Source organism: Hypanus sabinus, chromosome 2 (assembly GCF_030144855.1).
Source record: "Hypanus sabinus isolate sHypSab1 chromosome 2, sHypSab1.hap1, whole genome shotgun sequence".
In the NCBI taxonomy this organism is placed as follows: domain Eukaryota; kingdom Metazoa; phylum Chordata; class Chondrichthyes; order Myliobatiformes; family Dasyatidae; genus Hypanus; species Hypanus sabinus.
The window spans coordinates 39,580,164-39,592,722 of record NC_082707.1 but is presented as its reverse complement, the minus strand read 5'-3'; the positions used below and the strand labels follow the sequence as shown (position 1 = coordinate 39,592,722).

Here is a 12,559-nt window from a genome sequence, read left to right as displayed (position 1 = left end):
TAAGGGTGTCAAAATTTATAGGGAGAAGGCAGAAAAAAGGTTTGAAAGGGAGAATAAATCAGCCATGATCAAATGGTGCAAAAGACTTGATGGGCTGAATGGCCCAATTCTGCTTGTATGTTTTATGATATGTCTACTCTGATTTGGTGCGCTTGTGAAAGAGAAATCTATTTCCTGGAATGATGGCTCAAATGATAAAAAGAACTAAAATCACTATCAAAGATCAGCTATAGAATATCATAGATTTTCCTCATTCTTCATGAATGTGTTTGCTCACTTTAAAAACATTAATACTGCTTAAGAATATTTTGCATCCTTAGACTACACCATGTTATACTGAAGATTTTCCTCTGAAACATCAGCACTTAAAAACATAAACATTAAACTTACAGGTATAGAGAACTTGCTGTTGGTAACTCATGACGAAACAACAAAACACAATTACTGGCACTCTTCTATAAAAGATGCTAAGAAATCTGAGACACTATTTTTCTTTATAGACTGAATCTACAGATCAAGGTTTTTCATAATTTAAATCAAATTAAAACATGTATTGTGAATTATTCTGCAAAAGATGTATTTAAGAGAACAAAGAACATCTTTGCTTTCACCCAGTTAAAAAAAAAGCAAATATAGGAATTTTATTTTTTGTGGTTGCAGCAACAAATAGTCCTATTTCATTACTTTGTAGCATTTGTCAGTGCGCAAGTTAGACAGCAAACCAAGAATAATAACTATGTCCCTTCTTACCAATTAAATGATCCAAATCTTTAACTTTAGTTATGATTGAATGTGGATTTGACAATTTTATCTGCACAGTACTATTATTGGTGCTTTCTACAGATTAAATTTGACAATACAACTGATCTTATAGTTTGATTCTATATATACATTATTAAATATAATTGCTGAGCATTCCTTTTCACACTCAGGTTTACATCTATATCCTCACCATCAAATGCCTATAAATTTGTTTTCTCTTTTAAAAAGGAGCTGCAAATAATGTTAAGGTCTTTTTTATCAGAATGAAAATTTTGATACCAGTGTTAGAGGAGGAGATGGGGAAAATGAGGGAAGGAGGGTGGTGAGAGGGGTTAGAGTTGGGGGAGGGGAGCCCAAGAAGGGTTAGAGTGAGGAATGGAGTGAGATGGGTGAAAGGGAATAGTACAATTATCTTATAAAAATGAAAGGTAACTTCAAACAATTATATGAAGATATACAGTCAGCCCTCCTTATCCGCGAGTTCCGCAAGAATGAATTCACCCAACCACGAATCGAGAAAACCTGGAAGTGCTCTTCCAGGACTTGTTTTTATGAGCATTGTTCGCCTCGCATCTCATTCATTCACTACTTTGCTCCTGTGAAAAAATGGCTTCTAAAAAACAATTAGGTGATCAAAGCAATTCCTCAAAGGCTAAGAGGAATGTGCTATCTCTTGCTGAGAAAGTAGAAATATTAGATCTGTTCAAAAGTGGCATGTCGCATTCTGAAGTGGGCCATAAGGTCGGTAAGAACGAATCAAGCATTCGCACAATAAACCAGAAAGAAGCTGAAATTCGTGGAAGTGTTAGCGCTGCCCCTACAACGGCAAAAATAGTCTCTGGTACGTGATAAAGTGCTTGTGAAGACTGAGAAAGCATTAAGTGCGTGGCTAGAGGACATGTCACAGAAGCAAATCCCTGTTGATGACCAAATTATATGTGTAAAAGCTCTTAGTCTCTATGAGCACTACCATGATGGGGTTGATGACAGCAAGAGAAAACAGTTTGCTAGTAGAGGATGGCTGGCTGGCTATGTAAAGTGTTACAGCCTCAAAAACATAAAGATCACGAGAGAATTGGCATCAGCTAATGTCGAGGCTGCAGCAGCGTTCCCAGAGGAGCTGCAATTCTGAAGTCTTGACGTTCAACACTTGAAGATCCTCAGCCCTCAACCTCCACAATTCCTGACTTTAGTTTTACTGAGCCTCCTCCAAAATGTCCTTATTCCCTAAACAAGACAGTGTACTCGTTGTTTGATCATTGTTCTCCTCGCGTCTCTTTCATTTGCTGCTTGTGTTGTGAGCGAGAGGAACATGTACAGTTTATTTTCTTGTCAATATTCCCTAAACAAGACAGTGTAACAACTATTTACATAGCATTTCCATTGTATTAGGTGTTATAAGTTCTGTAATCCAGAGATGATTAAAAGTTTTACTTGTTTGATCATTGTTCGCTTTGCGTCTCGTTTGTTCGCTGCTGGTGTTGTGAGTGAGAGGAACATGTACAGTTTTTTCTTGTTAATATTCCGTAAACATTACAGTATAACAACTATTTAATAGCATTTACATTGCATTAGGTATTATAATCTAGAGATGATTTAAAGTATACAGGAGGATGTGCATAGGTTATATGCAAATACTATGCCATTTTATATAAGAGACTTGAGCATCCGTGTTTTTTGGTATCCACGGGAGATCCCAGAACCAATCTGTCGTGGATAAGGAGGGTTGACTGTACTGTACATTATAAGGAAAGATCTGATCTAGCTTTCCAATATTTTAAAATTACATTTCTTTTGTTAATGCATCAGAATGTCATTATCAGTTGAGGATATGGTGACAGGATTAATCTAATAAAATAAAGGACTAAAAACTTCTGTATCTATAGTCCAGCTTACATTCAATACAGCAACTGACACTGCAGAATATAATTTTACAATAATGGCACACTACAATTCATTTCAAAAAATAATATGGACAATTAAAGGAAAATATTCTATAAAAATCCTATAATTTACTGGAAATCTGTTCAAAGAAAATCAATGATTTTATATTAAAGAAAATGTGAAACATTGCAATGTGGGAAAAAATTCTGTTGCAAAACTAGATAGAAAAATCTTAAGAACAATTAGATCAGGAAATGGTTTTAAAATTCAAGATTCACAATTTCTGGTTAGTTCATTAATCTAGCAACTAGTGAAAATATTATTTTCAATAAAATATAATCACGTACATTGGACAAAGTGATGTTCAACTGCATGGCTGCATTCTCCTCTTAACTCTATCTGTAAGTTTGTAGATGATACTGCTGCAGTGGGCCACATTCTGAATAATGATGAATTGAAGTACAGGAAGGAGACAGAGAACTTAGTAAACATTTTGTCATGACAACAAACTTTCTCTCACTGTCAGTGAACAAAAAAGGTGGTCACTGACTTCTGGAAGGGGGACAGTGCACATCAGTTGTGCTGAGGTAAAGTGGGTCGAGAGCTTCACTTGGAGTAGTGTCTAGCCACATACACAGCACAGCCAAGAAAGTTCATCAACACCTCTACTTGCTCAGGATGCTAAAGAAATTTGGCATGTCCCTGTTGATTTTTTATATTCATATACACAGCATCCTATCTGGATGCATAATGGCATGGTATTGCAACTGCTCTGCACGTGACTGTAAGAAACTGCAGAGACTTGTGGTCACAGCTCAAAACTTCACAGAAAACAGCCTCCCCACAATGGCTCTGTCTATACTTCTTGCTGCCTCAGTGAAGCAGCCAGCATAATTCAAGGCCCCACACACTCCAGACATTCTCTCTTCTTCCCTCTTCCATCAGGCAGAAGATCTAAAAGCTTTAAAGTATGTACTACCTGCTTTTATAAGACTATTGAATGGTTTCCTGGCATGAAAACATGGACTCCTGACCTCACAAACTACCTTGTTATGACCTTGCAGCTTACTGTTCTCCTGCAGTGCACTTTCTCTACAGCTGTTATTATTTATTCTACATTCATCATTTTTCCCTCAACGTACTGTGTAATGATTTGATCTGTATGAACAGTATGCAAAACAAGATTTTCACTGTATCTATGTGACAATAATAAACAATTCCAATTAGAATTCTAAAAAGATGGCAGCAATCATTAAGATAGGTTTATATTTCTAATGCTAATCTTCACATGCAGATTGAGTAGAATCTTTCACCATCCATCTATATTGCCTAAACAATTATATCTTCAAATGCTGTGTGATTCAAAGTATTGTTTGGAATGACTCTTATTTCAAACATTGAGAGACCTGTAATCATTTCATCCTTCCTTGATTAGTATCTCTCTCAAACAGCTCATGAAGAGAAGTTGGCAAATAGTTTCAAATCCCTTTAATCTGACAATTTTTATATTTTAAAATAATATTGTAAAGTCTGGTCTGGTGAAAGAAGCCATACTCAGTCACCACTTCATGCAAAGAATACAAAGTAAAACAAGAATCTATACAAAGCCACAAACTCCACACAAGCTGCTAAGTCACCTTGGTGTGAGGGCCAGGCCTCCGTTTAATGGTATTGGTGTTATTATCAATCTCAAAGAAGAAGTGCGGTTCAAAGCCATTCTGTTACAGAGAGAAGCAGAGGACAGAGCTATAAGCATGAAAGTCCACGAGCTTTCTAAAAAAAAAACAGCTAACGACAGCCTTTGAGATAGATGCCTAACATATTCTGGATTATAACAATAATGTTTCCTTGCTAAGGCTTGGTTTGTGATTTACAGATAATATAATTACATAGTAAAGATTTTACAAAAATGCAAGTTAAATGAACTCAAGCAGAACTTAACTACTTTCCTTGCCTTTAAGGGCTGGACAATTATTCCACTAAGATAAAGTCAAGAAGGCTGAGAGGAGATATGATAAAGATATACAAATTTATGAGCACAGATACAGAAAACACTACAATTAAAGGGAACATATTGTAAATTTAAGCAATGAAAGGTCTAGACGCATTATAATGAACAATTTTTTCACCCAAAGTTGCAGTGCATTTCACTGGGTGAAACGAGGATGCTAGAGGAAAAAATTCTCACAAATGTTTAAGTAGAATCTAGAGGAGCACTTAAATAACCAAGACATTCACAGGTCATGTACCAAGCGTAGATAAGTGCGATTAGAAGATGGCTACTTGATAGTGTGGACATGGTTTTCAAAGGGCTTGTTACTACCCTGTATAACTCCAAGATATGGTAATAGCAAGCATTTCAAAATGTACATCCATTTACATAATTTTTCATAAAAATGAAACGCAAATTCTATGGAGATTGTCAATAATCAGTTAAGTCAGAAATGATAACACGATGTACAGGCAAAAATGAAAGTGGTAAGCTCAAAACATTTGCCTTTAAGTGATGGGCAATTATTCCACTAAGATAAAGTTGATCAATGATGGGCAAACTCGACACACTCCTCTACATATTCAGAGAAAACCCTCACTTTAATTTGTCATTATCCATATAACCAGCCCTGTTTCCAGCAGTCAGCTTTTCTGATACTGTACCTCTTCTCTTAACCTGAGTTAAGAGGTCACCTATGTTAGGTTTCTAGTTCTACACCTTTAACTAAACTGCAAATAATAACTTTGCAATTCATTGAGAAAATCACCAAACTATTACTGTGGATCAGAGGCAGAATTCCATATAGTTCAAAACAAAGTATTTTACAAGAATTCCTAAATTACAGTAAAATCATAAATTCAGGTCTGCACTACCATGTATTCATATTATTCAATTAATCTTCAGTGAATTAGATGAAGTATGGTTAATATAATCAATCACTAGCCACAAAATAATCAAGGCAACTGTCATCTAATGACAATAACCAACTATGCCAACATACAAAATTTTCAATTCACCATACTGTTTGTCTTACTTCAAAGCATTTTAAAATTGCGGACTTTTAAAATCTTTTTTTACCCACACTTTTTTGCAGCACCTGAAATACAAATCTTTTAAGGTAACAGAAGTAATTAAAAGATATGATGTTTCAGCTATTGCTGGGTTCCACCTAGAAATGAGAGGTTAATCTGTGGAAGCACAAGAAAAGCAAATGCTTTTTCAATATGAAACGATTTTCACCTTCCAACCAACAATTATCTGCCAAAAGAATATACAATACTCTATAAACATGTGAATCTCAAAAGATTTTTGAAAAGTCACTACATATAGATGAAGCCCATGACAACTTGTAAATGGTATTCCCTAGCTCTATTCATGTAGTCCTGTTTTCAACTCCCACTCTTTAAATATATATCCAATGAGATCAGCTTCCACCACCCTTCTTAAGCATTCTGGATATAAATTATTTGAAACAGAAGACCTGTGTCAAAATGACTACTGTTATTATTGAAATGACATGATATAGAAGTTGCAAATGTCACAGCAGTAAAAACAGAAAGCTTAAGAAATGTAATATAGATGACATTTCATTCAGAGTGGCCAAACAATGAAGAATGAAAGCTAACATGGCTACAAAAAATATTCCCTTTGAATAAAAACTAGCCTAACCATAAAAATGACGAAGACAAATAAAAATCTACAAAAAAAAAGCAGTGTAGAAATAAGGGGAGCTACGTGCATCTTTATTTTAACCTGAAAAGAATTTGGATTAAGTAAGCAAAATTTACAGATATGCTATATCAAGGTGAGTAAAACTGGAAACTGAAAATGAAATGTAAAAATCCAGTTAAAACTACACTTAATCATTCAGACACACAGACCAAAATACTCTATTGCAAGGAGACCCAAGATAGAAATTTCGAAAAAGTAATTCCATGCTGGACTTTGTGTAGTTGCTGCAAAAATTAATAAACAATAAGCATTTAGATGATAGGGCAGCCCAAAAATTTCTGTATGTATTATGTACCTTCTTTTATAACACAGATATAAACATGCATCTTGATGATTTCTACGTGCTTCCGACTCTACCAATAAACAGCCCATTGGTTATTATGGCAGACAGAACTTCAGGCAAGTGTGGAGCACATGCAACTCCACGCAAAACATGACATAATTCCATGCCTCCCTGTTCAGGTCAGAACAGCATTATCTACAGATTCAAGACAATCAGGTAACTGAACAAATCACTTCTACATAAAACTAATGAGAATAGCACAATCCACATCAATCTTTCTCAAATTTAATTTAAACATGCTATATTCACAAATATTTGATTTTCAGAAAGTTTTGACATCTTCACTCAGGTCATTTTGGAATGCAAGTGCAGAATCAATTAAGTAATAGACTTGAATTGGGATTAATTTTCTATCCTGTAAACTACTACCAGATTTTTTGTTATCAGGTGGTAGGAATACAGTTCTTTTAATCACAAGAATTGTAGAAATCTTTCATTAAAACAAGTGATGTACTACAAAAAAAAAGGTATTCAATTCTGATCCAAATCAAAGGTAAAAGTTATATTGTCTGGCTTAATCAAATCATCAGGGAGAATTCCTATACTGCTGCTGAGGGGATTTCTTATCTTTGTCTAGCAAAGTCAGATGTACATTTTGCTGTAGATTACCTTTTAGATTTAGGGTTTAATACACAACTTTCTCTCAATTGTTTGAATGGTTTTACCAACAGGGTTCAAATCTTCAGCAAGTTGTATACCAAATCTACCTGTTTACACTTTATGTTCTTGTTCCATTTTTATTCTAAGTTCATCTATAACCTTTTGTTCTTGTTCACCTACATTCATGATCCAATGTAAACACAATAGTGCAGTACTTCTTCCCCTTTGTTTTGGTGATCCTCATGACATAGTGCAAAATATATGGTTTTCAACTTCAGAGTGTTGCATCACTAACTGAAAATGTGGTTTTATTCAAATATGAAACTCAATTTTTTAAGGGATCTATCAAAATACCAGGCATCAAAAGTCAAATTTGACTTGCAAAGCCAAAACTTTAGCTAAGCTAAAGTGAAGTGTTGTGTACCTTTGCATACAAAATCTGATAAAAACATGTGTTAAGGATTCTAAATTAGCAAATCCACTCAGTTAAATGATCAGTAAAACAGAACACTGTTTTTCCCTGCACAACATTGAAACAGTGCATCTACATATTACTGGTTTTCCTGTCTATTTTGTTGTATTATTGAGGATCTCTAGCATCATTTTGTTTTGAAATTGAAGATGTGAGAATGGTAACAACTCCTCTACAGTACCAACATTCAGTATTCCCAGGAAAATAATACATTAGATGTTAGCAGGCATCATGGCACCATGCATATGGTGGCAGAATCATAGTAATTCAAATTTTATCACTCTGTTCTAATACTCACTTCAATCATTAATTAATAAAATGTCAACTGAGGGCTTTTTGTTCCCAGGAACTGTACCCACAAGAAACTAAACAAGGCTGATCTAAAACTAAAACTAAACTGATCTCAAGTAAACTATTTATAGACTTTTGTCAGAGAGGCTGTTTATATTAGAATAACCAGGAGTCAAAAATCAAGAAAAAATGACAGAAAAGAAAAGTGCAGCACAACACTCATTGCACTGTCTGTGGAACAGCACTTAAAACGAGATCAAGTAACAGAACATTAGCACTATCTCTCTTCCAATCAAATGCTTGATTTAATTCTGTTTAATTTCACACCTAATTTAAATGCAAGATAAAAAGTTTCTTTTATTTCTTTGTTTTGCCTATCTTTAGTTATTATTATAGGATGTATTACAGGTTTGAAATGTATGAGTTTTCCATCACTGGGAGAGAAACTTTGTTTACATATCTGTCATAATGATGTACAGCAGTGATGGCAAACAGCTTTTTTGTGGGTTGTGCTATTCAATCAATCTGACTGAAAGATTGCATGGCATGCCATTTCTATAATCTAAACTTCTATTATAATACAGGCTAATCCATGCAGGCACACTCTTACCACTAATAAGGCGCTATCATCTGTGTGCTGAGACCGTCTGACAGGGTAATGTTTGGGGTGCTGGGGAAGGGTAATGAGGAAAGAGATGAATAAATACAATAAAATACAACAAGTTATCTTAATAGTCAAATGTAGGGACAAGCACTGGAATAGAGTTAATCAAACCTACGTATGTGCAATTAATTAAGTTATTGATTTTATAATCCAAACAATTGCAGAAAATTAAACTGTGCACTTCATCTAACATATTACACCGCCAAGGACCATGTCATTATTTAGAAAAACCATGACTCATGCACTCCCAACTGAAACTACCCAGGATCCAGATAATTTGCCCAATTAATCAAACTGTACATACTACAATATTTATATGTAAAAGAATTGGGGAAAATTTAGCAGTACTCAATTTTAGTCTAATGTGAAAGAGAACTGGTGTGGGTTAAATGCAACCTAGTAAAATTCTTTCAGTAGCAAGGAACGTTGATCAGCAACCTGCTTCTAGGAAAAAAAGTTTACTTTTAAAATACAAGACATTCCGTAGATGCTGGAAATCCAGAGCAACACACACAAAATGTTGGAGGAACTCAACAGGTCAAGTAGCATCTATGGAAATGAATAAACAGTTCTGCATTTTGGACTGAGATCCTTCATCAGGACTGGAAAGGAAAGAAGAAGCCAGAAAAAGGTGGTGGGGAGAGGGGAAGAAGGACAAGCTAGAAGTTGACAGATGAAGCCAGGTGGGTAGGACTGGGGTGGGGGGGGGGGGGGGGGAATGAGGCAAGAAACTGGGAGGTGATAGGCAGGAAAGGTAAAGATCTGGAGAAGAAGGAACCTGATAGGAGAGGAGAGTAGACCATGGGCAAAAGGAGGTGTACCAGTGGGAAGTGAGAGGAGAAGAATTAACTGGTGGGCCAGAGTGGGGAATTGAATAAGGAAGGGGAAAGGAAAATGACCAGAAGTTGGAGATATCGATGTTCATGCCATCAAGTTGTAAGCTATCTTGACAGAATATGAGGTGTTGCTCCTCCAAACTGAGCATGGCCTCATTGTGGCAGTACAGGAGGCCATGGACCGACATGTCAGATTGGGAACGGAGATTGGAATTAACATGGTCAGCCAGGAGGACATCCTGCTTTTTGCAGATGGAGTGAAAGTGTTCAACAAGCGGCCTCCTAATCTTCATCGGGTCTCACCAATGTATAGGAGGCTGCACTGGGAACACTCAATACAGTAGATGACCTCAACAGATTTGCTGGGTGAACTGTTGCCTCACCTAGAAGGACTGTTTGGGGCCCTGAATATGGAGGTGAGGGAGGAGGTGATGGGCAGGTGTAGCACTTTAGCCCCTTGCAGGAGGGAGATTAATGGGGAGGGATGAATGGAAAAGGGAATCACAGAGGGAGCAATCCCTGCAGAAAGCAGAGAGTTGGGGGGAGGTGGTGGAATTGGAGAAGGTAAGGATCTGTTTGGTAGGGTTCTATTAAAGATGGAAGTTGCTGAGAATAATGTGCTGGATGCAGAGGCTCATGGGGTGGTAAGTGAGGACAAGAGGAAATATTTCCATTAAGGCGATGGGAAGATGAGGTGAGGGCAGATGTCTGGGAAATGAGGGCAACATCAATAGCAGAGGAAGAGAAACTGCGCTCTTTGAAGGAGGAGATCCTCTGAGGTCCTGGAAAACCCCCCATCCTGGAAGCAGGTATGATGGAGATAAAGTAACTGAGAAAAAGGAATGGCATTTTTTTTTTTTACAGGAGACAGGATGGGAAGAGGTATAGTCAAGATAGCCATGGGAGTCAGTAGGCCTATAAAAAATATCAGAAGGTAGTTTGGTTCCTCCAAACATGTAAACAGAGATTGAGATAGGGAAGGGAAGCATCAGAATCGATCAGGTGAATTTAAGAGCAGGGTGGAAGCTGGAGACAAAGTTGGAGAAATTGATGAGCTCAGCACGGGTGTATGAAGCAGCACCAATGTAGTCATCAACGTAGTGCAGAGAGAGTAGAGGAGCTTTACCAGGGAAGACTGAGAAATAGACTGTTCCACTCATCCAACGAAACTGCAGGCATAGCTGGGACCCCTCCAGGTGCCCATGGCTACAACTTGAGTAAGTGGTAGGAGCTGAAAGAGAAGTTGTTGAGTGCGAGGGGCAGTTCTGCCAAACGGATGAGGGTGGTGGTGGAGGGGAATTGGTCAGGTCTGTTATCAAGAGAGAAGTGGCACGCTATAAGGCCTTCTTGATGGGGGATTGTATAGGGACTGTACGCCCATGGTGAGATTAGGCGATCAGGGCCAGGGAATTAAATGTTACTAAAGTGATCGAGAGCATGTGAAGTGTCATGGAGGTAGGCGGGAAGGGACTGAACTGAGGGGTACAATGGGACTGAGATATGTGAACATGCGATCAGTGGGGTAGGAGCAGGCAGAAACAATGGGCCTACCCAGCCAGTCAGGTTTCTGGATCTTGGAAGGAAGCAGAAATGAGTAGTGGAGATCTCCAGAGTTGATGTGGTTGGTGATGGTGCTGGAGACAATGTTCTGATGGTCCTGAGTGGGGTCCTTTTCAAGCAGCAAGTAAGAAAAGGTCGCAGAGAGAAAGAAATGGGGGGCCGTAGAGAGAGAGGGGGGGGGCTTTAAACTAAATAGTAGGGGGTGGGTTCAACAGATTGGAGAAGTATGGATAAAATAATAAATCGTGGATAAAGATGAAGATAAAAAGAGAAAAGTAAGGGTGGAGTGAAAAAAAGTCAAGTGCAAAAGAGTAAAAGATTACAAGATTTCAAAAGCACAATGAGTGTAAGGGCACTTATTTTGAATGCCTGTCACATTCTAAACAAGGTGGTGAACTTGTGGCACAAATTAGTACAAAAATTATGATTTAGTGGTCGTTACAGAGACATGGTTGCAGGGTAGGGAGGATTGGGAATTAAATATCCAAGGATATCAGGTAATATGGAAGGATAGGCAGGAAGGTAAGGGAGGTGGGGTAATGCTCTTAATTAAAGATGAGATCAGGGCAATAGCGAGAGACGATACAAGATCTAAAAAGCAGAATGTTGAATCCATCTGGGTAGAGATTAGGAACAGTTAAAGGGAAAAAAAAAATCACTGGTGGGAGTCGTCTATCGGCCACCAAATAATAACATTATTGTGGCACAGGCAGTAAACAGATAAATATTTGAGGCATGTAAGAACGGAACAGCAATTGTCATGTGGGACTTTAACCTGCACATAGATTGGGTGAATCAGGTTGGTCGAGGCAGTCTTGAGGAAGACATCATAGAATGCGTCTATTGATGGCTTTCTTGAACAGCATGTTACTGAACCTACAAGGGAATGTGCTATCTTAGATCTGGTCCTGTACAATGAGACTGGTAAAATTATTGATCTTGTTGTTAGGGATCCTCTTGGAAAGTGATCACAGAATGACTGAATTTCTCAAATGGAGTGTGCAATAGTTCAATCTAAAACCAGTGCATTATGCCTAAACAATGGAGATTACAATGGGATGAGGGAGGATTTGGCTAGTGTAGATATGAAACACAGGTTATATGGTGGGACAGTTGAGGAACAGTGGAAGACTTTCAAAGAGATTTTTCACAGCGCTCAACAAAAGTATATTCCAGTTAAAAGCAAGCACAGTAAGGGTGGGGAGAGCCAGCCTTGGATAACTAAGGAAATAAAAGAAGCTATCAAACTAAAAGCTTGTGCATATAAAGTTGCCAAAAGTAGTGGGAAACTGGAAGATTAGGAAAACCTTAAAAAGCAATGAAGTACCACTAAGCTAGCAATAAAGAAAGGGTAGCTAGATTATGAAAATAAACTAACATAAAATATAAAAACAGATAGCAGAAGTTGTCATAATTACATAAA

The 12,559-nt window shown here is 37.4% G+C and overlaps 1 protein-coding gene across 8 annotated transcripts in view; it reads right to left on the bottom strand.

Annotated features, from left to right (window-relative positions):
- The window catches only part of lrch3 (leucine-rich repeats and calponin homology (CH) domain containing 3), a 142,049-nt gene that overhangs the window by 43,085 nt on the left and 86,405 nt on the right, over positions 1-12,559 (bottom strand). For 3 of the 8 annotated variants that reach the window (XM_059944417.1, XM_059944445.1, XM_059944426.1), the window contains 2 exons: positions 8,687-8,746; positions 4,284-4,364 (listed from right to left, as the gene is read on the bottom strand). The exons of 2 other annotated variants lie outside the window; for them this stretch is intronic. In XM_059944417.1, the coding sequence (XP_059800400.1) occupies positions 4,284-4,364; positions 8,687-8,746 (141 nt within the window). The remainder of the gene's footprint in view (positions 1-4,283; positions 4,365-8,686; positions 8,747-12,559) is intronic. 3 more of the 8 variants (XM_059944436.1, XM_059944462.1, XM_059944452.1) reach the window with 2 other exon arrangements.